The sequence below is a fragment of the Leucoraja erinacea genome, chromosome 12 (assembly GCF_028641065.1).
Source record: "Leucoraja erinacea ecotype New England chromosome 12, Leri_hhj_1, whole genome shotgun sequence".
Taxonomy (NCBI): Eukaryota; Metazoa; Chordata; class Chondrichthyes; order Rajiformes; family Rajidae; genus Leucoraja; species Leucoraja erinaceus.
Genome location: NC_073388.1, coordinates 47,148,122 through 47,174,792, shown reverse-complemented (window position 1 = coordinate 47,174,792; position 26,671 = coordinate 47,148,122). Strand labels below are relative to the sequence as shown.

Here is a 26,671-nt window from a genome sequence, read left to right as displayed (position 1 = left end):
GGTCAGGTACTGTTTCTTGGTGGAAACTCGCAGGGATGCCGACATGGTGGTGATTGTTCTCTCTGATAACCCCAATCCCTGGTAAGGTCTGTTCAGAATCTGGAAACCAGGAGGTTCAATTTTTCATGGCATGGATGACTTATGCCAGTTACCGGGTGAGTCAATAATTGGGGGTGGTTGTGAAGGACCATAGGTTTCTCTACCACCATGTCGTGGAAAATTGGGAACCATGGTTGGGTAGGCCAGTCGGGTACGACCAGAATGCCTGAGGCTGAGTCAGCTTGAATTTTCTGGAGTACCCGACTGATGAGGCAGAAGGGAGGGAAAGCATAGAAAAAGAAATTTCCCCAATCCAGCGTGAAGGCATCTACCGCTGCTGCCTCTGGGTCTGGTTCCCAAGCCACATACATGGGTAGTTGGTGATTTAGTCGAGACGCAAACAAATCTATATCTGGCGTACCATATTGCTTAACAATTCTAGCAAATAGTTTCGGGGTCCAACATCCATTCGATGTTGTCGTTGAATTTTCGTGACCTGGTGTCCGCCACTGAATTTAGCTTGCCTGGTAAATAGGCAGCTGATAGCCAAATATGTCTCTCGACACACCATTGCCAGATTATAGTAGTCAATTTGTCGCATGATACTGATTTTATGCCACCCATGTGCTTGATATAAGATACCGCCGTTGTGTTATCAATCATAATCCTAACATGCACATGCCGCATATCAGATGCATATGCTTTTAGCCCATAAAAGGCGGCGAGCATCTCCAAGAAGTTAATGCCCAGTGTTTGTAGTAGCGATGCCTCTGAGTTAGTCCATCTGCCACCTGTGCTGTCTATAGAGTTAGTAGCTCCCCAGCCTAAAGCACTGGCATCCGTTGTAATGGTTATGTTAGGATTGGCGACGGCGATAGGACTGTGACTGTGCCAAATGTTATCCACCCACCACTGAAGTTCTGATCTGGCTTCAGCGGGTAACTCCATTTTACGGTCATAATGCCCCCTATTAAGACGTAATGCATGTGTCCTTGCTCTTTGCAAATTTTGATAATGCAAGGGCCCATATTGGGCAGCCGGGAATGCTGCTACTATAGTACCAATGACTCTGGCTACGTGCCGTATCCTTGGTTGCGGTATTGCAATTAAATGGTTACAGGCTTCTGTAAGTGTAACTTTTTTGTCTCTGGGCAGAGTGACAGTCATATGGATGGTGTCAATAGTGAAGCCTAGGTAATCCATGTTAGTAGTAGGCTCCAATATTGATTTATCTGGGTGTAGAATGAATCCCAAAGTTTCAAGGAGTTGTTTAGTGGCTAAAACTCCTGCGACAGCTAGTTCCCTTGTTCTCCCTAATATGAGAACATCGTCCAGATAGGCCACGACTAAATGTTTTTGTTCTCTCACTTTTGTCATGGCCACTTTAAGAATTTTTGTAAATAATCTGGGAGCTGTCGTTAAACCATTGGGCAAGGCTCTATACTGCCATTGCTGGCCCATCCAGATAAATTTCAGATATTTGTAATAATCCTTATGAATGGGTACTAAATAGTAAGCATCCTTGATGTCTATGCTTGCCATGTAGTATCCCTTGGAGATCAGTTGTCTGGCAGTGACAAATGTCTCCATTTTGAAATGTTGATACTCAACAGATTGATTAAGTGATGTCAAATCAATAATAATACGACATCCACCATCTTTCTTGGATTTGAGAAAAATATTCGATACAAATTCCTGCGGCTCGTGTGTGGTCATTTCTATGATGCCTTTACCCACGAGCCTGTCTAGTTCAGCTTGTCCTTCTACCTTCTCTAATTCTGAGGGAAGGAATACCCTTTGGGGCATATGCTGAACTGGCGTTTCTATGCCTGGTTTGAATTCAATTTTGTATCCACTGATGCTGTTGAGTATAAACTTGTTGTTAGTAAGGGAGCACCAAACATGCTTGAAGAACCTCAAACGTCCTCCTGTTAACACAACACCCTTTGACTGTGCATGTTGGCAGGAACCAGACCCACCTACCTCCATGTTTATTTGTGGGGGCGTTTCCGATGGGTTTGGCCCGAGGGTGTCCGTGTTGGTGCTGCGGTGGGGCGGCGCATCTTCCCACGGCTCCGCCCTCGGCCCCGCTCTAAAAAAGAGCTCTGGGGGTAGTGGGAGGCGGTCACCAGGCTTTCACCAGCTCGGTACCTACTGGTGGATGCCGAGGCGTGCTGCCAACTGGGTGTCTTCACCTGCTCGGTCCTGGCGCTGCCCTCATGAGGCCCACAGGTTTGGCCGCCTCTTCCAATTCTTTAAGTTTCTTGGCCAAGTCTGCTCCAAATAGCAGCGCCTCTCGTTCCGGCGCTGGAGCTTTGCAAAGGCCAGCATATTTGGGATTGAGGGCAGGCCTGATGTTATCCGGCCGTAGGCTGTTGAGCTCGTACGTGGTGTTGCACATCAACGCCAGCGCATCCTGCTGGGGTATGGAGAGCTCGTCGTTACCGACGGGCCGAGCAAAGGCGGTGATGGCTGCAGTGTGGAGCTTCAGGACCCGCTGCATTTTTACCTCCTGAGTCCTGATCTGCTGCCCCAGCTGGTTCCATATTTGCCCGTTGACAGTTTTCACCCGCAGCGCCTCGCAATTTTCTGGCGCTGTATAGGTGTCAAGGGTCTGCTGCACGACCTTCTCCTGCAGCGGCTTGTTGGAAAGCCTATTGATGCTGGCCGCCATTCTAGGTGGTAGTACCATCCCGGTCGTTGGGGGCGCTGCGTACCGACCGACGACACCCAGTAGCTCTTCTTCCAGCTCGCCCGGCATACTTATGTTGTCGTCCGCCTGCCCTTGCCCTAGGCCAGCCCAGTCCTGGCCTCCCTTACTGCCCTCGAACAGAGAGGGTACAGAAGGGTGTGGCGATGGTATGGAGGAGGCCAAAGCCCGTCCTCCTTGGAGATGCCTAGCCTGCATCTCCTCATTTATCATCTGCTCCAGGAGCTGCCTCATGCAGCTGATGCGGGCGTCTCCCCGTTTCGCCGGTGGAGAGCGTTCCCGTTCCTCCGACGAGTCGGAGGACACCGGCCGGTCAGTTTTGCGGGTTGCCTTCCTCCCTGTGCGGGGCGTCGAAATCGGCGGCACAGGGAGCGGCTCGGTGTCGGGTGAGCGGGAGCGTTGAAATAGCTCCTCCGCTACTAGTGGCTGCCGCCCAGATATAGACCCTTCCTCGGGTGGAGTTGGGCAGGCAGTCCTTCTAGCTGGTCGCTTTCTGGTGGCCATATTCTCACCGTTGAGCGACTCTGTAACACAAAAAAGGCACTTACCTGAGGTCTTGTCTTTATGCTGCCGCTGGAGAGCCTGGCTCCAGCTGCTGCCGCTGTTGCACTGCTGACGTAATGCCGCGCCTGCGCGCTGGGTGGGTTCTTCACGTAGCCACTCACGTGACTCCGAAGTAAAATTATGACTTTGTATTGCTGTTAAAAAGTTGCATAGCCTCAATGCCCCAAAACAGCATGATATTTGAAATCCACTTTCCCAAAATAATGCATCTTAAGAAGAGTCTTGGCACAAAACGTCACCTATTTATTTTCTCCAGAGATGCTCCCTGACCCGTTGAGTTACTTGTGTCTATCTTCGGTGTATACCAGCATCTACAGTTCCTTCCTACATGAAACAAAAGACTTTCTGGGTTTCTTCATTTAACTTCATATCTTTGTTGTAAGATAGTTTCACTTTTATTGCAACCAAAATATCAGCAATCTTTTAAGGTATTATTCTACAGCAAATAACACCATAGCAAGCCTGACACAGAAAATCCTCTTTCATGCTTGTATTTCTTTTGGCAAACTTTCCACATTTTGTAACCTGCATTTCATTTCAAATTATGTTCTCTGTATCATTACTCTTAGGAAATGCTTGGAGGATTTTCATCCCCCACTTTAAATCGGCAATATTTTTCTCCTTCTAATACTGTCAGATCAATTTGGCATTTCCTTCTCTTAGTTAATTCTAATACTCTCTTCCTGTCCCCCTTCCTCTCGCTTTCATGCCCTCTTTCCCCCTTTCCCAGCCCTAAGCACTGCTCATAATGTCTATTCCATGTAGCTTCGACTTCATCACTTTCTTGCGATATTCCATCAAGCTCCCTTCTCCCAGCCTCACTTTTTTCATGCTTCCTTCTTCTCAACATTACTCCCTTTGTCCTTTTGCCCTGCTCCTATATGAGGAGATTCAAACTAGTACATACGGTATTACAGGCAAGAATTAATGATATTGTATCAATAGTACGTGGCGGCCAGAATTGCTTCCAATGGCAACCAGACTGAATAATTGCAGGGATGCTTGTCCATTTGGATATTTGTGAATAAAAACAACCTTGATATCACAGACAACTGGCATACATTTTACACAATTGAAGCCATCGTTTATATATGAGAGCTAAAACAGATTTAGCTCATCCATTATCTACAAACAAGGCCCTCAAATATTTCTCTAATTAATGATAAGGGGTTGCAAATTTCCTCCATCCTCCCATTGCAAGGCCACAAAAAAATAACCATATTACTCTATCCGGCAGTAACTTTGAGTTCCAAAAACTTAGCACGAATCAATCATTATATTTGTGTTCAAATTTAACTGCAGTCCATTAAGGCTTAGATAAGCAAAAATAAAATAGCTGAGGATTTTAGACTAGATGAGGCAGAGTCCTATCATGTTCATTAAGCATATTTTCATACCCAATTTCTAAGCAGTGTTTATATGCTCCAGTATATGATTTATGTTGACAAATGAAAGTATCTTGGGATGATTAAGAAATGTGAAGGAATGTATATCCAGTGAAGAATTGGGCACAAAGTGCTGGAGTATCTCAGCTGGTCAGGCAGCATCTCTGGAGAACATGGATAGGTGACGTTTTGGGTCAAAAACCTTCTTCAGTCATAAGAAGGGTCTCTACCATTAAAAAAACAGAGATCATAAGGAAAGATCTGTCAATCTTCATTTTCTCCCCAAGTACAGTATCCTATTCATTCATTCATTCAATCATTCACTCATTCATCCATCAATTCCAATGAATACAAATGCTGTCTCAAGAAGGTGATTACGAAGGGATTCCCTTCAACAAACAGTTGCAGCCAGCCAATGGTTAATTATGTTTGAAGCAAGCATAATTCTTTCAAGAGCGCAGAGGCCATTTGTAGCCTGGCTCAGCCCTGAACTTTATTGTGCAGCTCCCATTATCGTAGAAATAGATTAAATGTTTTTTTGCCTCCACTTTGAAATTACTCTTATTGTTTATTCTTATCAAACATTTATAAAAGTGTGATGAGTAACCTAATCATTAACAACTCATTACGTTCGGGAATAAGCCTTTGACCAATGGATCTTTGAAATATAGAGGAGCCAAGAGTTTTAGGGATCAATGTTGATCTGGGACTAAATTCAAAGCAGTTAGGATCTCATCAATGGGTCAAGCCTCTCGAGGGACTGCATCGCCTTCTCTTGCTCCCATTACTTATATTGCCTTGGAATTTCTCCTGCGAGGTATAAAATCGGAGAACGGAAGTCTTCTTCCCTGCTGAATAGAGAAGAATTCACTCCTAAAATAGACCAACAACAGTGATCAGAGAATAGTGGAGACAGTGGATGCCTGGAGCATTTTGCCTTGCAGTAGTATTTCATGGAATTCAATGAGCTGACTGGAACCTTCATGATACTGCTCCCATTCAAACTCTGCTCCTCCATTATCACCACTTGGCTGTAATAGCAATCCTATAGTAGCGTCTGTTCCCCTGCCATATTCACCGCAGGCGCCTGTGGTGTCTGATACCATCTACTCAACACATGTTGATTTAGTTTAGTTTATTGACACATGTACCGAGGTACAGTGAAAACCTTTTAGTTTAGTATTGAGATTTAGAGCAGAAACAGGCCCTTTGGGCCACCGAGTCCACTCCGACCAGCAACCCCCCCCCCCCCCCCCCCCCCCCCCCCCCCCCCACACACACACACACACACACACACTACCACTATCCTACACACTAGGGCCAATTTACAATTTTTACCAAAGCCAATTAACCTACAAACCTGTACGTCTTGTGGGAGGAAACTGGAGCACATGGAGAAAACCACGTGGCCACGGGGAGAACGTACAAACTCCGTAGAGACAGCACCTGTAGTCGAGATCGAACTGGGTCTCTGGCGCTGTAAGGCAGCAACTTTACCTCTGCGCCACCGTGCCATCATGCCACCCAGTCAGGATCACTCTCAATGTGTCTATCCTCAATTCCATATTGACCTTCCTTCTCCATTTATAAGCTCATACTGAAATAGTCTCACAGCTGTTATGCAGCAATTCAGCAGGGGGTGACGTGAATTGGAGGAGATACACTTCCAACTGAATGTAGAGAACATTGCCCCAATCATAGACAGAGCGGGACTAAGCACTATGACAGGCAGTGAGCCAGAGGAGGATAGGTCATCCACCCTTTCCTATCCCAGTAAATTCCAATTGGATGGATCAGGCTTGGACACTTCCTGAAAGAGCTCTTCAGGGTATATTGGATTTCACAACCACAATCAGATTGGAGTCTGATTCTATGACCAGATACTTTGGGTCATGGATGGAGAGTCACTGATCTGAAACATTAACTCTGCATCTCTCTCTCTCTCTCTGCTTCTTTTATTGATATTTCTTGTTTGTATTTCAGGTGCACGATAGAGAGCATTCTGACTGGTTGCATCGTGGCCTGGTTTGGCAACTTGAATGTCCAGGAGCGAAAAAGACTACAAAAAGTTGTGACCACTGCCTAGTCCATCACCGGCTTTGACCTCCCCACTGTCGAAGGGATCTATCGTGGTAGCAGCCTCAAAAAGGCAGCCAAAATCATCAAGGACCCACACCATCCTGGCCACAAACTCATCTCACCACTGCCATCAGGAAGAAGGTACAGGAGCCTGAAAACTGTAATGTCCAGTTTCTTTCCCACAGCCATCAGGCTATTAAACACAACGAATAAGCTATGAGCTCTGAACTGCAAAAGACTATATTATTATTTTGTAGTGAGACCAGACAGATTGAGCAAAAAGGTTTTTTTTAAAATAAAGATTAACAATGAAAACCGGTGAAGTTTGCGAGTCTGTCGGCACTAACAATAATAAGCGCCTGTCGCTGGGAGGAGCACTGGCTAACTGACGGACACACCCCAAAAGCCCACGAAAACCGACACCCCGGGGGTCACATGACCGCACCGACCAATGAGGAGGGTTTTGCCCTCTCCACCCCACCACTAGGTGCCGCTACAGGACCCCCCCCCCCCCCCCAGAACCCGAGGAGAGGAAACGAGCGGGCGTCCGAACAACCCACCCAGAATGAGTGGAGACCGGAGGGACAAGCACAAGCGGTGCCACGGACAGAGCAGGAGGGACCGGCACAACTGGCGCCCCAGGCGGAACAGGGCAAACAGGCGGAAAAGGGGAACATGCACAACAGGTGCAACAGAGGAACAGAGCACGACTGGCGGACGACCCCTATGCTGGGGTTGGGCCAGCACCACTGGGCTGTCGATCTCCAAATGAGCAGGCTTTAGGCGGGCCGCCTACACAATCTCCTCACAACCCCGTCATCCAATACAAGAGTCGCAACCCCAGGCCGCAACACCCGTTAAGGCCCTTCATAAGGCCTCTGGAGCGGAGTACGATGCGAGTCCCTGTGAACAAAGACGAAAGAGCAGTCCTTAAGCACCGGCAGCACCTCCACAGGAACGACCCCATGGCGGGACGTGGGAACGGGACCCAGGACCCCCCACTCTCTCACGCGCCAGCACAGACGAGGCGGGCTCCGGCGACCCCCGAGCCGCAGGAAGGAAATCCCCAGGCACCCGCAGCGGCGCACCATATACCAGCTCCGCGGACGATGTGTCCAAATCCGCCTTAGGAGCCATGCGGATCCCCAAGGCAATTGGTCCACCCAATCCGGGCCAGTGAGCCGCACCTTCAACGCTGATTTCAAATGTCTGTGGAAGCGATCGACCAACCCGTTGGCTTGCGGGTGATACGCGGTGGTATGATGCAGCGGAGCACCATACAGCTGAGCCATGGCCGACCGCAAGGCAGAGGTGAACTGGGCACCACGATCAGTAGAAATGTCAGCAGACACGCCGAAACGCGCCACCCAGTGGGCCGCGAGAGCCTGGGCACAATTCGCAGCAGAGGTGTCGGACAGCGGAATAGCTTCAGGCCACCGTGGGAAACGATCCACGATCGTGAGCAGATGAGTGCCACTGCGAGACGACGGCAAAGGACTCACCAGTCCACATGGATGTGCACAAACCGGTGGGAAGGAACCACAGAATCCTGATGCTGCACACAAACATGCCGCTGGGCCTTAGACGTCTGACAAGGAATGCAGGCCCTGGCCCACGCCGCAACCTGCTTACAAAGGCCATGCCACACGAACTTGCCGCCACCAGTGCAGAAGTTACCCGGATGGAAGGATGAGCCAGTCCATGAACAGAGTCGAAAACACGGCGCTGCCAACCAACCGGAATGACAGGTCATGGCTGGCCGTTGGAAGTATTACACAGGACGGTCACCCCTGCAGGGCCAAATGGCATGTCGGCCAACACCAGACCCGATGCAACAGTACCATATCCTTGCATCTCGTCACCATCGCGTTGGGCAGCAGCGAGCGCAGCATAGTCCAACCCCGGGGCGACGGACAGCGCAGCGTGGACTGCAGGACGGGACAAAGCATCTTACCGGCCACGTGTCGAACATCGGTTGTAAACTCAGAAACGAAAGCCAGCTGCTGATGAGCAGAACAGGGATCAGACACCTTCGCGAAGGCAAACGTGAGAGGTTTGTCGTCCGTAAACACGGTAAATGTCCTGCCCTCCAGAAAATACCGGAAATGTTGGACAGCCAAATAAAGAGCCAACAGCTCACGGTCAAACGCACTGTAATTGCGCTCAGGAGGGCGTAGGTGCAGGCTGAAGAAAGCGAGCAGTTGCCAATGACCACCGATGAACTGTTAGTGGACCCCTCGTTCGTGGACGAGGCGTTGGCCCCGGACGTTCACAGCCCACAGAAAATTGGCCCCGAGCAACGGCTGGGTGACGTCGGCGATGGTGAAGGGTCACGATTAACACTGAGAATCGAGCACAAAGGAAACAGTCCGAGTCCCATAGGAGCGAATGGGGCTGCCATTAACTCCGGTCAGGGCGGGGCCTCACTTACCAGCACGGGTATCGAGGCCGATCGAAGATATGATCAGTGCCGCATTTAGATGAAGAGGCCCTAAGCTGTTCCACTTGTGAGGCCCACAACGACCGGACAGCCATGGCGGCCAAGTCTCCCACAATTCAAAGCGAGGGAGAAAGTGCCCAGCGCCGACCAGTTGCCGTTGCAGTGCGCATGCGCAGGGCGGCCGATGATGTGCTGGCCGTGGTTGTGCGCATGTGCAAGGCGGCCTGCCGTGCCGGCGGATGAGGAGTGAGTGGAACCCGGCGGCCCAGACACGGATAGCGGGGGGAGATGGAGAGAGAGAGAGATAGAGAGGGGGGCCGCCCAGAGTTGAATGGTAGGTGTTCTGCCTTGGCCGGAGGCCCCCCTAGACCTCGAGGCCCATCTATTTTTTCGGGGGGCCCCCTAGAAAGTGGGGGCCCTAAGCTATAGCTTGTTTAGCTTATACGTAAATCCGGCACTGGATATGATGCAGATCTCATGCCCAGAGTCCACGAGGAGGCGTAGCCCGGAATGGTGATCCCTGACGTAGAGGCGATGTTTCTGGCCGACCGTGATAGCCTCTGGCCGTGGCGATCAGCCGAGGCATTTCCTGAAAACAAGCAGGGGGTGTGGCATTGGCGGGCCTCCGCACCCCAACATTGGTGGTAATAACACCACTGGCACTTACTGCAAACCACGGCGGTGGACTGTGAGCCAGTGAAGTCATCCTGAGGAGGAACAGCCAGACGAGGCCGCCGTGGCGACGTCGTGGACACCCGGTTGATGGAACAGCCATCCTGCTGTTTGTAAAGCCACAGCTCGTCCGCCCGTTCAGCGAGCTGCAGCGGGGTCGGTGAAATCGGATCCAGCGAGAAGCAGGCGGATGCCATCGGGCATCTGCTCCAAAAATGCCTGCTCGAACAGCAAGGCTGATGCTCACCCTTGAGCGCTAACATCTTCCTCATGAGAACCGACGGCTGCCGATCTCCCAAACCATCCATATGTAGCAGCCAAGTCGCGCGATCGCGGTGGCTGAGCACGAAGGTGTGCAGCAGCAACGCCTTCAGGGCCTCGTACTTGCCAACGGCCGGTGGATTCTGCAGGAACGGCAGCAGCCGCGATGCCATCTCCTGGCTCAGAGCGCCCACAACGTAGAAGTGGCGGGTCGCATCCGCAACGATCTGGCAGAGCTCAAACTGGGCCTCGATGTGTGCGAGCCACACATGAGGCTACGCCGCCCAGAACACGGGCAGTTTGAGTGCGACCGCGTTCTGTTGGGTGGGCGAGTTGTCAAAGTTCTCGTTGGTGTACATGGCGAGAAAAAAATCCGTAAAACGTTCGAATCGTTGGGGTCACCAAATGTACTGAGAAAATGTTTTTTATTTTGAATAAAAATGAACAACGAAAGCCCGTGAAGTTTGCGAGTCTGTCTGCACTAACAATAATAAGCTCCTGTCACTGGGAGCAGTGCGGACTAACTGACGGACACACCCCAAAAGCCCGCGAAAACCGATACCCAGTGGTCACGTGACTGCACTGACCAGTGAGGAGGATTCTGCCCACTCCACCCCACCACTAGGTGCCACTACAATTTGTTATTTGCACTATATTTGTTATTTATTGAACTTTTTCCTTTTTTTCCGTTATGGACAACGTTTACATATTCATATATTCTGTCGTGCTGCAGCAAGTAAGAAGTTCATTGTCCCGTCCGGGACATATGACAAAAAACACTCTTTTGACTTGAGATTCCCAGCACCTGCAATGTGTTGCCTTCACATTGTTGTCCAATGACCAGGTCACTCAGACCCTGCCCCAGTCACGTTTGCATCCGGTTGAACCAAAATCCATTGTGCTGCCGTGAGGGGGCGCTACTGAGCGATGTACAGGTAGCCGTGGAGAGCCCTGGTCGAATTAGCACTCATCTGTCTCCACGTTCTTTCCCCGCTGTTGCATTCTGACCTGCTGTGTGTTTCCAATGGGGTTTTTTTTGGTAGTTAGATCTCTGGTGCCGGCAGTACATTGATATGGTGTGTGTGAGATGCACGATGCAATGTGAAAATAGTACCCAGGTGTGTTCCCGAGGTATTTACTCGGGCGTTACATCCACTTGCGCTTTGTGCGTTGAAACGGTGCAACCTTCGGGGGTGGGCTGTTATTTACTGTTTGACCCTCATTTTTTTTTTCAATCAGAAACATGAAATGCATGAATTTAAAGACAAAGTTGCTAAAGAACCGAATTGCACATTGCAATTCACAAAGTGCTGGAGTAACTCAGTGGATCAGGCGTGGAGGGAATGGTTAGACTAAGTTTCGGGCCGGGACCCTTTTTCAGAAACGTTGCCTATCCATTCCCTCCACAGATGCTGTTCGAACCGGTGAGTGTGTTTTGCTCAAGATTCCAGCATCTGCAGTTGCTCGTGTCTGTCTGCACATTGGATTAGGTGAGGCTTAGAATAAAGTAATGCACGGATAATGTTAGGGAAGATGATAGATGTTCTGGGGTTGTGACTCCGGTAAAACTGATCTCTGAGAGCAGTTGCTTGTGTGTGATGTGCTGGGAGTGGGTTGGCTGAGATGGGATAGTCCTGAGAGTGGGGCGGAGACTCAAGGCACTGGATCCGATATGCACTCACACACAAGGTAAACTCCTGTCATAACAGCGCGGTTCTTGGAGAGTGGAGACTCAGTCTTAAGAATGGCATCACTTTTTATCTCATTCGTTCTTCTCATCGCCTTTACCGGTGAGTCTCCCTGTATTTTTGTTCTCAATCTCCTAATAAGGGCGTTTAAACAATGTTAAAAACACACACACTTTGTTACTTGCCTAATTTGCATGTTACAACATTGTTACAATTGTTACAATCGTAACAATGTAACACTATATGCGTTTTGTAGCGGGCAATACTTGATATAGATGCAAATGTCTTCATATTCTTTTGAGGTAGCCCCCCACCCCACAAACATGTGTTTGCACCGAAGGTGTTTTAGTAATGTGCAAGAATTCCAAATGTATAACTGGTGTGCCAGAAAGCAAGTCTTTGTAACTATGGTTACACTAAAGGTTGAATGCTTCTTGCTGTGCATTGGCATTTAATGCTACTGGTGATACTGTGCCACTAAATTTAAGTTAATTTTCATAAGAAAAATAAAAACCAGAATGTCAGATACCAGAACGTTTGGAGCCTGTTCTGTCATCCAATGAGTTTGTGCTGATCCAATCTCAAATCCACCCTGCCCGATCTCTATGAACCTTGTTTCTCTTATAGTCCAAATCTCCACCTCAGCTGTGAATATAATACCTTGCTGTTGTGCATCAACGACATCTTGGGTACAAAATACCAAAGAACCACTGCCCTTTGAAAGATGACAGTCCGTCTCATCTCTATTTTAGACTGGCAATCCCTTATCCTGAACCTGTGCCTACTTGTTCTGAATTCCTCAAACAAAGTGAAGATAATTGCAATATTCACCCTGTCAAAAGCCCTCCCAATCATCTAGGCTTCACTGAGATCGCCTCTCCTAACCAGAGAGTATGAATCCATTCTTTCAGTCTTTCTTTAGTGGAGAAACTTTTTAACTCGAGAGTTGATTTAATGAATCTTTGTTACATTATTTCTAAAAAAATTATATTCTTTCTTGAATAAGGTGGCCAAAGGTGTACCCATTACTTCAGCTATGCTCACACTAAAGTCCTGTAGAAAAAACATCCTTACTCATGTACTCTATCCATCCTGAAATAAAGGCTAATGTTTCCTTTGACTGCCATTTAAACACAGATCTGTTCTGTGTCACGATTTGCAAAACTGCAGTTAATTATTAGTAATGTTAAAATATGGTCCCCATTCATTAATTATTTGAAGGGATAGATTGGCTCGGCACGGAAACCTAACTGAAGCTTGAACTCAGGATTAGATGAAAAGTTATTCTTTATAATCTACGAACCTATCTCCAATGACGTATTATTAGTAAATCATTCCACTTTTTGTTCTTTTTTGACATTTGTAATTATTTTTTTTCCTCTCTTTTTCTATCTGTATAAAAAATTCTAAAAGCAGAATCAATCCACAATTGAAAATTTTAATAATGTATGATTGATGTACATGAAAAGGTTTTACTATAATATGTAACTATATTTTACCATAACATGTTTGCTTCTAATAAAAATATTATTAAAAAAATAATAATAATTAGTAATGTATACTATACTATTCCCTTTCTACATGCCGATAAATGTATATAACCCTGCTACCCTGGCAAATTAACCAAATTTGACATATCTTTGTATTTCTGATATTTGTAATTAGATATTCATTCCATCTAGAGTTATTTTTGTGTGCCGTTTGTTACTGATTGCTATAGGATTTTAATGGTCTCACCTATTCTGGACTGCTCACATCGTGGACTTTCAGAAATGATCATTGTCCTCAGGTTTAGGAATTTAATTAATCAGAATATTGGTGGGATTGAAGACAGTGGAAATGAAAGAGCTTAAAGACAGACACAAAATGCTGGAGTAATTCAGCGTGTCGGGCAGCATCTGTGGAGAAAATGGATAAGTGACTTTTCATGACTGGACCCTTGATGTCAGACTTTGATGTTTGAACTCTCAGCTGGAGCCTTGAAAACAGTGAGATAGTGGCATCATTAATGGGATAGTCATCATTGGTGATTGGAGTGAAATGATTTCAATTCATCAACTCTGATTCTGATAAGATGCCTCGACTGATTGCAAAAAGGTCTGTCCTTCTTTGCTACGTACAACCCACCACACCGATTCTTTGCAGCACTACGGGTACATTTTGATAGAAGTGACGATTCACTTTTTACTTTTAGCAAGTGTGAAATTATGACAAAATGGTAACAAGTAGATTTCAAGTCAACTTCCGGACTTCTCTGTAAATTATGTCTGCTGAGGAATAAGAATGTAAGCATAGGAAAACATAGGAAACAGAAATTGCAGTACTCCATTCTTGTTCTTGCACTGCTATGCAATAAAATTGTAGATTACTGAATTTCCTGCACTAAATCTGTATCCTTTCATTCCCTTTGTGTACAAATATCTTTCTATGTTTCCAAAATTTACTCAGTGATTGAGCCTCTTCAGCCCTCTTGGGTAGAGAACTCCAAAAATTCACTACCCACTGTGTGAAGACACTTTCTCTGTCCTTAAAGTGTACACATAGTTTTTCTACCAAAGACGGGCATCACAGTCTCAAAATCTGTGATTCCTGGTATGAGGTATCCAGCCAGTGGGGAGAAAATATCCCTTGAACTCTTTCTTGCTTAAGATTCCAGTATCGGCAGTCTCTTGTGTATCCCTTCAATTATTCTCCAAGGGGAGACCAACCTCTAATACCAGAGATATTATCTGGTACATAATATTCCAGATCATTAGATTTTCTGTTTTTTTCAACAACAATGATCTCTACATCTTTGCACGTTATTTCTCATCTGCCCGTCCTCACTCACAACCTGTTTCTATCCATTTGAATCCTCTACCTCCTCTTCGCACTGCCACTCATCTCTGTGGTGGAGAAAGTCCTTAACAATGTACTGAATTGTAACTTGGCTTTGAAAACTGGCATTTAATGTGTATTTAAACGTTCAAATGACCAGGTCAGAATGTGCAACTTCAATTGAAGGTGCAGATTTCTTCCACTGTTCAGACTCATCCACTGAGAACAGAATTAATTATTTTTTTCACATGTACAAGGTTTTGATTGAATTGCGATATACATTATGGAAACGGGCCTTTTGGCCCATCGAATGCACGTCGACTATCAATCACCCGTTCATGCTAGTTTTGGGCTGGAAACGATCTGGGACTAATGTAGTTTAGTTTTAGTTTAGAGATACAGCTCGGAAACAGGCTCTTCGGACCACCAAGTCCATTCCGACCATCAATTATTCGTTATTCATTTATACTAGTTCTCTGTTATCCCACTTGATCATCCACTCCCTACACACCTGAGGCAATTTTACGGAGGCCAATTAACCTTTAAATCTGCATGTCATTGGGAGGAAACCAGAGCACCAGAGGAAAATTAAATGGTGCCAAAACCACACAGATAACAGCCGAGATGAAGATCAAGTCCGGTCTGTGGCATTATGTGGCAGCTGCTCTATTACTCTGCTACATTCAGCCTGTCTTTGACTCTGACTAAATCCTTTAACATTCTGAGCTAAGCTTCAAGAATCTTCCAAAACCAAAATGCTTCCAGCAGAGCAACCTTTTGTTTCTTCCAATTTTAACTTGCCACCAGCCTCCTGTCCTACACCTTCATAAAGGACTAATTAATCCTTTGCAATATTCCTATTACTGGCTTCTTGTATTCATGTAGAATTAAAATCACAGAGTTAATTTATTTCGACCCTAACCTGCATTATATCCTCTCTGTCTCTTATCAGATTCGCAACAACATTTGTTGTCGTCCTTTACCCAAGGGAGAACAAAAATGCTTCCTTGTGCATCTATGGTTATGGAAAGAAATGATGTACTTGCGGTGTTTGTAATCCACATCTGTGGAGTGCAGCTGCCAGACAATAACCTGATTAGAAAGTCATAGCTACATTTGGACCTGCATAATGCTTCAGAATAGCCAGATAATTACAAATCATATATTGTATCTGAAGCCAAAAGAAGATAGAAACACAGTGGAGATCTTGGAATAAGTAGGGAGGTGCAGCATCTATTTTCCTATCAGTTTTACAATGCTCTTGTTCAAATAGCAATTCTTAGGCCCCCTTCGTTCATTGCTGACCATGGGTGTCTCCAGGGTGCTATTCCCTATATGGAAGACGTCTGTGCGTGACTTTGTTTAACGTGGGGAGATTGGTGCATAGACAGCCACCCCACGGTCCTTGACAGATCTGGGTCAGGATCCAATGGCATGGAGTCCAAGACGACTGGAGACCCTTTTCTGCTGCAGCCTTCATCCACCTTCCCAGCCGTTGTGACGCTCCACTAAGGTCAGCCATCATCCTCCACCTGTTCCACTGTTGAGGTCTTGGTTGGATTGCTCTTTGTCAGAGACCTCCCTCTCAACCTTACTGCTATGGGTGGCCCTACCAGGAGCATAGCTCCAGACGGCATCACTCTCAGGATCTCAGGTCCACACAAGCTTCTCCACCACAACATGGTGACAATCCACGGAGAAGTAGGAGTGGTTTGATGGTATTCCTGGCAGTCTTTTGCTTTTTATTTACCTTATAAAATTTGATTAAAATTGATTTTAAGTACATTAGATGAATTCAATAGGTAACATTAGTGAACCATTTCATTTTGATTTGGTCCACAGCCTACTGCTCCAATTTAAAAAAAGGTGCATGATCTCATGATTTTTGATGATGATGGAGCTTGTGTGCTAATGTATATTGGGGGAACAGAAAAGTCAACGTGAAATACCATATATTATTGTTTGAAATATATCACATATAGCTTAGTGACAGAAGGAAATGCAAATGTTGGAATCTTGAGTAAAACACAAAGTGCTGGAGTAGCTGAAGAGGTCAGGCAGAATCTGTGGAGGGAAAGGACAGGGGATGGGTGGGTGGGGTGGGGTCCTGGTGCCATAGCTGACATATACATCTCTTTCAGAGCTTCATTAATGATTATTGCTCTTTGTGGGATCATGGCAAAATTGCTTTGGGAAATCCTGAGATGAAAAAGGTGCTATTTATATGAAGCAAGCTCTGTCCTTATCTGTATTGATGCCAAGGGAATCATTTAGAGTGGAAGTTAGGTTTAGCAAAGCCAACTGTGGAGAAAAGCAGAATCTGCATTTGGTAGCTGGGAATTAGAGTAATAGAGTGGTACAGCATGGAAACAGGCCCTTCAGCCCACGTTCCCCATGCCGACCAATGTGCCCTATGTACACTAGTCCCACCTGTGTACATAGGGCATATCCCTCTGAACGTTTCCTATCCATGTATTCGATTATAAAACTTTTATGGCACATAAGGGAGTCATTTGGCCCATCTAGTCTGTGGAAGCCTCCAATAAACCAATTCTATCCATTCCCATTCACGCTCTTTCCCTGCAGTCCTACTCACGATTTCTTATCAAGTGAATACCCATTTTCCATTTGAAAGTCCTGTTTAACTCCGTTTCCCCATACCTTTTTAAGGTAACAGGTTCCAAATTATAATTAGCCTCCAAGTTAAATGTCTTTCCCTCGAACCCCCTATGTATCTTTTCCCCAAGTTTTTTTTAAAGTTTGTATAATCTTTGAACTATATGATATTGGGACATTTTTCATCGATCAACTTACGCCAGTTGCGTTCTTTACATTATAATTACACTTCCTTTACTCCAAGAAGAACTACCTCAGTTTCTCCATTGAAAGGCAAGATTGTGGCATTTGCAAATGAGAGCACTAGGTGAGGATAGTTTTGAACTTTGTGTCGCCTCCACCAATGTACGTATTTCTACGATGCACTTGAATATGGGTCGGTAGACCCGCACTCTGAGCAAGCCAATTGTGCACTTGTTTTCCATTTCAGTCTCCAAAACACACACAACAAACTGTTTTGTTTTTTCCAGTCTGAGATTCAAAGAACAAAATGAACTGAAAGCAGGTCAGGTATTTTACTGTCCACATACTGTATACGCCAACTAAATGCAGTATGATGTCATCTGTTTGGAACAAAGAGCTGCTGCCATTCTCCCCGTGCCAATAAGGGGCAGAAAAAAACCTTCACTTTCAAAGACGTTAACTTTGTCATTAAAGCAATCAACATGAATTGTAACCTAGAAAATGGATCAGTACTTTTTATTCAGAATACGTGTTCGTTCTCATTTTCACTTAATACAAATTTAGATTTCTTTGGATTCCTACATGAACAAGGACCTAAATGACATAAAAGACTATTAAGAGTTCTAAAGGGCCTGTCCCACTTGGAGGTCATTACGCGCCATAATTTTGAATTGAATCCTAGTTGGATCGCTATGTCCAGTTCAGGTCTTCATTTTAAAAACAGGATGTGGAAATCCTGAACAAAGCACGAATATAAGATATCCTAGGGTGTTATGACTAGAATATTTTGAAAGACTGAATAGGCTAAAGCTTCTTATACTAGGGAAGAAAATATTGGTTGGTGACCCAATCAGTGACTTTAAGATTATGAAGGGGTTTAGCTTTAGAAGGGGAAAGTCAATGATCCACAAACTTATCTTCATCAAAGGGTTGGAGCGAGTCAAAAACTTCAGGTTCCTGGGCATGCACCTCTCTAAAGATCTGTCTTTTCCTGGGCCCAGCACTTTTAGTAACACCTTTTAACACTGTAACTTTCTTAGAAGAATGAGAAGATTTGGTAAGTCACCGAATGCTCTCTTGAACTTCTGCAGATGTGTGGTGGAGCATATTGACTGGTTGCATCAAGGTCTAGTTCAGCAAACTGAACAGGCAGGAGTGAAGGAAATTGCAGAGTAGTAGATGTGGCCTGGTCCACCAGGGCTACTGAGTTCCCCACCATTAAAGCGATCTACAGGAGACGCTGCCTCAAAAAGCCAGTTAATATCATCAAAGTCTCACATCACCCTGGCCATGCTCTCATTTCACACCGACCATCAGGAAGAAGGTATAGGAGTCTGAAAGGCATGACTACCAGATTCAAGAGTAGCTTCATCCCAACAACTATCAGACTCTGGAACATTGCGCAACACTAACCTCAGCTATGAACGTCAAAGGACTATCTTTAGTTGCATTAAGGACAACAGGCTTTTTTGCACTAGTGTTGTGGTTAATAATTTGTTTGATATATATTATGTGTGTATTGCATTTAACGGCTGTTATGCTGCTGTATAGAAACATAGAAAATATGTGCAGGAGTAGGCAAATTCACCCCTTCGCTCGAGAGCCAGCACCACCATTCAATATGTTCATGGCTGATCATCCAAAATCAGTACCTCGTTCCTGCTTTTTCCCCATATCCCTTGATTCCGTTAGCCCTTAGAGCTAAAATTAACTCTCTCTTGAAAAAAAACAGTGAATTGGCCCTCTACTGCCTTCTGTGGCAGAGAATTCCACAGATTCACAATTCTCTGGGTGAAGATTTTTTTTCCTCATCTGTCCTAAACGGCATACCCTTTAATTTTTAAACTGTGACCCCTGGTTCTGGGCTCCCCCAACATCGGGAACATTTTTTCTGCATCTAGCCTGTCCAATCCCTTAAGAATTTTATGTGTTTCCATAAGAAACCCTCTCATCCTTCTAAATTCCAGTGAATACAAGCACAATCGACCCATTCCTTCATCATGTAATGATTTCACAGAAACATAGAAACATAGAAATTAGGTGCAGGAGTAGGCCATTCGGCCCTTCGAGCCTGCACCGCCATTTAATATGATCATGGCTGATCATCCAACTCAGTATCCCGTACCTGCCTTCTCTCCATACCCTCTGATCCCCTTGGCCACAAGGGCCACATCTAACTCCCTCTTAAATATAGCCAATGAACTGGCCTCAACTATCCTCTGTGGCAGAGAGTTCCAGAGATTCACCACTCTCTGTGTGAAAAAAGTTCTCCTCATCTCGGTTTTAAAGGATTTCCCCTTATCCTTAAGCTGTGACCCCTTGTCCTGGACTTCCCCAACATCGGGAACAATCTTCCTGCATCTAGCCTGTCCAACCCCTTAAGAATTTTGTAAGTTTCTATAAGATCCCCTCTCAATCTCCTAAATTCTAGAGAGTATAAACCAAGTCTATCCAGTCTTTCTTCATAAGACAGTCCTGACATCCCAGGAATCAGTCTGGTGAACCTTCTCTGCACTCCCTCTATGGCAATAATGTCCTTCCTCAGATTTGGAGACCAAAACTGCACGCAATACTCCAGGTGTGGTCTCACCAAGACCCTGTACAACTGCAGTAGAACCTCCCTGCTCCTATACTCAAATCCTCTTGCTATGAAAGCCAACATACCATTCGCTTTCTTTACTGCCTGCTGCACCTGCATGCCTACCTTCAATGACTGGTGTACCATGACACCCAGGTCTCGCTGCATCTCCCCCTTTCCCTAATCGGCCTTCGTTTAGATAATAATCTGCTTTCCCGTTTTTCCCGGTTTTGCCGTTTTCATCGTTCCATGGTTGATACATATGATGATTAAACATTCTTGACTCTTGATTGGAAGACTGAGAAATATGAGTTCTGAACCAGAGGTCATATTATGTTAGTCAAAAATAAACCAATGACATTTTGGGGGAAACTTTGCTGTCAAAAGAGTGGTTGCAATGTAGAACGTGTTACCACAGGAAGTGGATGAGGTTTGGTACGGTTTTTCCATAGTCAAATAGTTATTTAGGACCAGGGAAATGTGTTTGATTCTCATCGCATCAGTAAGAGAATTTATATTCAATTACGTTAATAACTTGATTCACTAAAAAAAAACTGTCTGAGTAATGATAGCTGTGACACTGCTGGATTCTTGTAATAAGCCAACAATTTCATTAGGTCCAGCAAGAACTCTGGCTAATATGTGATTCCTGACCCACAGAAGTATAATTGACACCTACTATTTTAAGTAAAATAGCAAGCCACTCAGCTGAAAAGACAGTTAGACATGGGCAATAGACGCTGCCTTGCCAATAACACTGAAATGTAGTGAATGCATTTATAAAAGATGAAAACATAGATGCCTTTTAAGGACAAGTTGGACATGTACGCAATGGAGTAAGGAATAGAAGGTTACGTGGATCAGGGAAGATTATGGCAGCTTTCCTGGAGCATAACCCTGCAAAAGACATTGGTGCTCAATGGCCTGCTTTGACCTGTACATTTTATGTATTTTAGCTTACATCAAATCTGCAACATGGAAGCAGGCCAATATTTCTAAGTGTTATTATAGTTAACTGTTTTAAAGAGATTATTCAGGTGCAGCATTTCATTAATTATAAGAGGATATCACACAAAACATTGCTGATTCAAATGCAAATAATGCAAGAGATATATTTCAGAAACTTTTATTTGCCAATGATGATATAACAGAGACTACACATCGCAACCTCCAGACGGTAGTTGAGGCCAGTTCATTGGCTATATTTATGAGGGAGTTAGATGTGGCTAAAGGGGTCAGGAGGTATGGAGAGAAGGCAGGTACAGGATACTGAGTTGGATGATCAGCCATGATCATATTGAATGGCGGTGCAGGCTCGAAGGGCCGAATGACCTACTCCTGCACCTATTTTCTATGTTTCTAATAACATGGCTCGTACTGCATAGAGAGTTGGAGCAGGGAATGGAGGGATATGGATCATGTGCAAGCAAATGAGATTAGTTAACTTGGCATCATGTTTGGGTATGTACACTGTGGGATGAAGGGCCTGTTCCTGTGCTGTACTCTTATCTTCCATGTTCTAGAATACAGAGATACAGAGAAGATTTGTAAGGGCTTGGACACTCTAGAGGCAGGAAACATGTTCCCGATGATGGGGGAGTCCAGAACCAGGGGCCACAGTTTAAGAATAAAGAGTAAGCCATTTAGAACGGGGACGAGGAAACACATTTTCTCACAGAGAGTGGTGAGTCTGTGGAATTCTCTGCCTTGATCAGGTGGAGGCAAGTTCTCCGGATGCTTTCAAGAGAGAGCTAGATAGGGCTCTTAAAAATAGCGGAGTCGGGGGATATGGGGAGAAGGCAGGAATGGGGCACTGATTGGGGATGATCAGCCATGATCACATTGAATGGCGGTGCTGGCTCGAAGAGCCAAATGGCCTACTGCAACTATTGTCTATTGTCTAACTCCAGCTCCCCGTTCACTGCAGTGAATACTGCGGAGCTGTGGCTCAGCTGTAGTACAGATGCCCATGGGGTAGCTGCAGCTTAGCAAAGACATCACCTTACATCTAGGTTAGTGCTCAAATGTGGTACTGAGTGGGTGATGCCCTGACATAGGTGCCAGTGTTCAGATGTGATGATAAACCAAGGCTCTGTCTGATATCTCGGGTGCATTTAAAAGATCTCGTAGCCCTAATTGAAGAAGAGCATCCAACATCAGTAGAGGCAGCACATTGGTGCAACTGGTAGAGCTGCTGCCTCATAGCCCAGGTTCAATCCTGACTTCAGGGGCTAATTGTGCAGAGTTTGCATGTTCTCGCTGTGATCAGGTGGGTTTCCTCCGGGTGCTCTGGTTTCCTCCTATATCTCAAAGAGTCATTGTGAAAATGGAATAACATAGAACTAGTGTTAACAAATGATTGATGGTTGGCATGGACTCGGTGGGCCGAAGGGCCTGTTTCCATGCTGTATCTCTACTCTAAAACTGAACCAAATCAGCGCTGGATCATTCTCTGGCCCAAAACCTATACCCTTCCACTCTACATTACCCTAATAACAATTCTACATCACTCAGGCCATGGCCTCCCACCCTACCCCACCACCACCAATAGCCACTTTGCTAATCATACCTTAAGTGGCGGGGCCTCCTAAGCAGCTGCGGCTTGCCTGCAGTCCGTTTGTCTTTTTTTTTTGTCTTGTTGGGTATGTTTTTGGTTTATTTTTAGTTGTATATGTGACTTTTAAAATCTCTTCCTTGAACGGGGATGCAACCTTTTTTTTGTCGTGTCCCCGTTGTCGCTGATGGACTTACCATCACGGAGCTGGCTGACTTCGGAGGCTGTGGTGGCGCAGTGGCTGCGACCTGACTTCGGAGCTTCGGAAGCTTCGGCCACAAGCCCTGTGGACATTAACATCGGGAGCTCGCAGGTCCCTGGTAGGAGACCGATTTTTCGGGAGCTCCCGCAACAGCAACTTCACCCGCCCCGAACCGCAGGGCTTTTCATCGCCTGTTGCGGCTTAATCGGCCACGGGACTTACCATCGCCCGCCGGGGGCTTTACCATCAAGAGCCACGATCACCTTGACACAGCAGTTTGACTGCCTGACCGCGGGAGAAGAACAGGGAAGAGATAAGACTTTGCCTTCCATCATAGTGAGGAGGTGTTTGGAGATTCACTGTGATGGATGTTTGTGTGAAACAATTGTGTTAATTGTGTGTTTTGGTTTTTTTTTGCTGTTATGACTGCAGGGAATGAAATTTCATTCAAACTTTCGTTTGTTTGAATGACAATAAAAGGCATTTTATTCTATTCTATGGTTCTAACTTCTATGTGCTTGAATTATCAGTTTACAATGAGAAGGATCTGTCCTCTAGTTAACAACTGTATCATCATAACTATAAATTATATTTCCTATTCCCTACCCACTAACAACATCAAGAAAGAGAAAATAAAGTCTCTTTCGACAGTTTATTGTTTTTTGTTAATCCTGGGACCTGCCTAGATCTGATGGAAGATCCTTTACCTGAAATGTTGACTGTTTCTCTCCCCACAGATGCTGTTTGACCTGTTGAGCACTTACAGCACTTTGCTTTTGTTTCAAATGTTCAGCATCTGCAGCACTTGCTCCACCAGCCCCATACCTTTCTAAAAAGCGGCTTCTGATAACTGGTTGCAAAATGTGGAATTCTTAATACTGAATGCTCTCAGGATTTGGACTTGGAGCAATAAGCAATTGAAGCAAAGTGAATGTATGACTGGAAAAATTGATGTGTAAACTGCTGTTCATTAACGTGGTGTGAAATTGATACATGATACGGGCGCTATTAAAAGGATTTCAGTCACACTATTATCTCACAATGCTCCTTAATAAGCCATGCAATTATTTATTAGGTCTTCCAGTAAAATAACATTAGTTAACTTAAATTATGTAGTTTCAAGATCTTATCATAAAATCTAGGTGTCTATATTAATGTAATAGTGTGTACAGAAGTATTTCAATAGTAGAGCTTTCATTATACAAGAGCAATTTTTTTTCAAACGACAGTCATTCAGTATTAATAAATTAGCCCTGATTACCCAGATTACATTCAAGATTCAGTTACAATGATGAAAGGCCTACGACCTGAAACATTAACTCTTTTCTCTTTTCACAGATTCTGCCTGCCCTGAGTATTTTCAGCAATTTCACATTTTGTTTCAGTCATAATTCTTATCATAATTAAATATGAGCTTGATGATAATTTTTTTGCCCACCCCAGCGAATACGAAACCGAGGATTAGTATAAATGAAACTTAGAATTGAATTGAATACTTGATTCTCACATGTGATAAGTCACAGTGAAATTTCTTTGCTTGCATACCCAAGGTATGCAAATAGTCGCCATGTAAAGGGCATCAGCAAAGTTACAAAGTATCCAGCGCCAGGATCCACCCTTTGTTTCCTCCCACCTCCCGCCCCCTCAAGGCGGCCCCCCCCCCCCCTCATGCCGGGTCTTCCATTGTTCTTACTCCCCCCCCCCCCCCCCCCTCACGGCAGTCCCTCCATTGTTCCCGGCAGCGCGTCCTCCGACTCCCACTCCGTCAGCGCCCTTATCGACCGTTAGAAATGATGGATAATAGATGCCATCAAATAGACAATAGGTGCCCTTCGAGCCAGCACCGCCATTCAATGTGATCATGGCTGATCATCCCCAATCAGTACCCCGTTCCTGCCTTCTCCCCATATCCCCTGAGAGCCACTATTTTTAAGAGCCCTATTTAGCTCTCTCTTGAAAGCATCCAGAGAACCTGCCTCCAACGCCCTCTGTGGCAGAGAATTCCACAGACTCACCACTCTCTGTGAGAAAAAGTGTTTCCTCGTCTCCGTTCTAAATGGCTTACTCCTTATTCTTAAACTGTGGCCCCTGGTTCTGGGCTCCCCCAACATCGGGAACATGTTTCCTGCCTCTAGCGTGTCCAAGCCCTTAACAATCTTATATGTTTCAATGAGATATCCTCTCATCCTTCTAAACTCCAAATGGCACAAGGCAATATTGTAGAATGTGGATAAAAAGGTTAGTTTAATAACAATCCAATCAGATTTCTTTAGGTATTTAAAGTGGTGGTTATTTGTTTGAGGTTAAGAAATCATTGTTTTATTGCAGAATACACTGAGACCAGAAAGGCTAATTTACTGGAATTAGTCCACAGTTTGGAAAACAGGTATTTGTGTATTGAGTTGTAGAAATGTAGGAAACATAAATAGGATGATTTTAATTACATCCTTAATTCACCTGATATAATTCGTGTCACTTGTGACATTCTTACCTCTATATGAAATGGTTCTGGTCTCAAGTCCTACTCTCGCAAGTTAAAACAAATATCTGGGCTAAATTGAGTGACAGTGCAAGTCCTTCAGATGAGACATTGAAATAGCACAAGAAGAGATATCCCATCACAATTATTGTAAAGATGTCTGTGCATTCCTTTATGCTCTTATGCCCCTGTCCCACTTAGGAAACCTGAACGGAAACCTCTGGAGACTTTGCGCCCCACCCAAGGTGTCCTTGCAGTTCCCGGAGGTTCCCAGAGGTTTTTGTCAGTCTCCATACCTGCTTCCACTACCTGCAACCTCCGGGAACCACCTGCAACCTCCGGGAACTGCACGGAAACCTTGGGTGGGGTGGAAAGTCTCCAGAGATTTCCGTTCGGGTTTCCTAAGTGGGACAGGGGCATTAGTGCATGGCTCTGTTTATGAGTGTGTCAATAAAGCCCACTCACTGGCTCACTGCTATACTTCTGGAAGACTGAAGGGGGCACTGCACTAAACCACAGCACTGCTGGAGTGGTGCTCTGCTGAAGAAGGGATATGTTTCCCTTGGCTTCAGACGTCTGTCTCTTGCTCAGAGAGAGGGAGTGCCAGAACCATGTGTGGAATTCCACACAGGTGTAAGAGGGAAAATGATGCACAGGGGCAGGAGGTGGACACAAGGTGGAGAGCAAGTCTCTCTTGCCAAAATCAGTGTCAAAACATTCCTTAAAAAGATGTCACAGTGAGTGTTCTGCCATTTCAAGATGCACTCTGCTTATGAGATACAAGAAACTGCAGATATTGGTTACTAAAAAAGACACAAAGTGCTGGAGTAACTCAGCGGGTCAGGCACCATCTCCGTAGGACATGGTAAGCAATGTTTCAGGTCAGAGCCCTTCCAAAGACTCCATGTTCACCAGAGATGCTGCCTGACCCACAGGTTGCTCCAGTACTACTGTATGTGCATTTATGATGCACACACACCTATCTACCTCATTGATGACCCTCGGATTATCTTTGATCTGACTTTACTGACTTTATCTTGCACTAAACATTATCTCCTTATCATGTATCTGTACACTGTGAATGGCTCGATTGTGATCATGTTTTGTCATTCCGCTGAAAGGAACTAAACTGAAATTCCTGGATTTTCGAATACCTCAGGCTGTATTCTCTGATGGAATTGTGGGCATAGAGGTCTCAAAGTTCTGAAAGTATCTGCAAGCAATGAATGGTAGACAAAATTGCTGGATAAACTCAGCGGGTGAGGCAGCATCTATGGAGCGAAGGAAATAGGCAACGTTTTGGGCTGAAACCCTTCTTCAGTCTATATATTTCTGCAGATGTGCAAGCCACTCCTAATAGTACCTTGGATCGTGCCATATTTTTTTTATCATTGCAGAGTACCA

At 45.3% G+C, this 26,671-nt stretch overlaps 1 protein-coding gene across 1 annotated transcript in view; it reads left to right on the top strand.

The window, feature by feature from the left end:
- The first annotated feature begins 10,563 nt into the window (after positions 1 to 10,563).
- Positions 10,564 to 26,671, top strand: part of LOC129702337 (relaxin receptor 2-like) — an 88,724-nt gene continuing 72,616 nt past the window's right edge. The window contains exon 1 of the mRNA XM_055644090.1: positions 10,564 to 11,940. Within this exon, the coding sequence (XP_055500065.1) occupies positions 11,895 to 11,940 (46 nt within the window). The 5' untranslated portion in view covers positions 10,564 to 11,894. The remainder of the gene's footprint in view (positions 11,941 to 26,671) is intronic.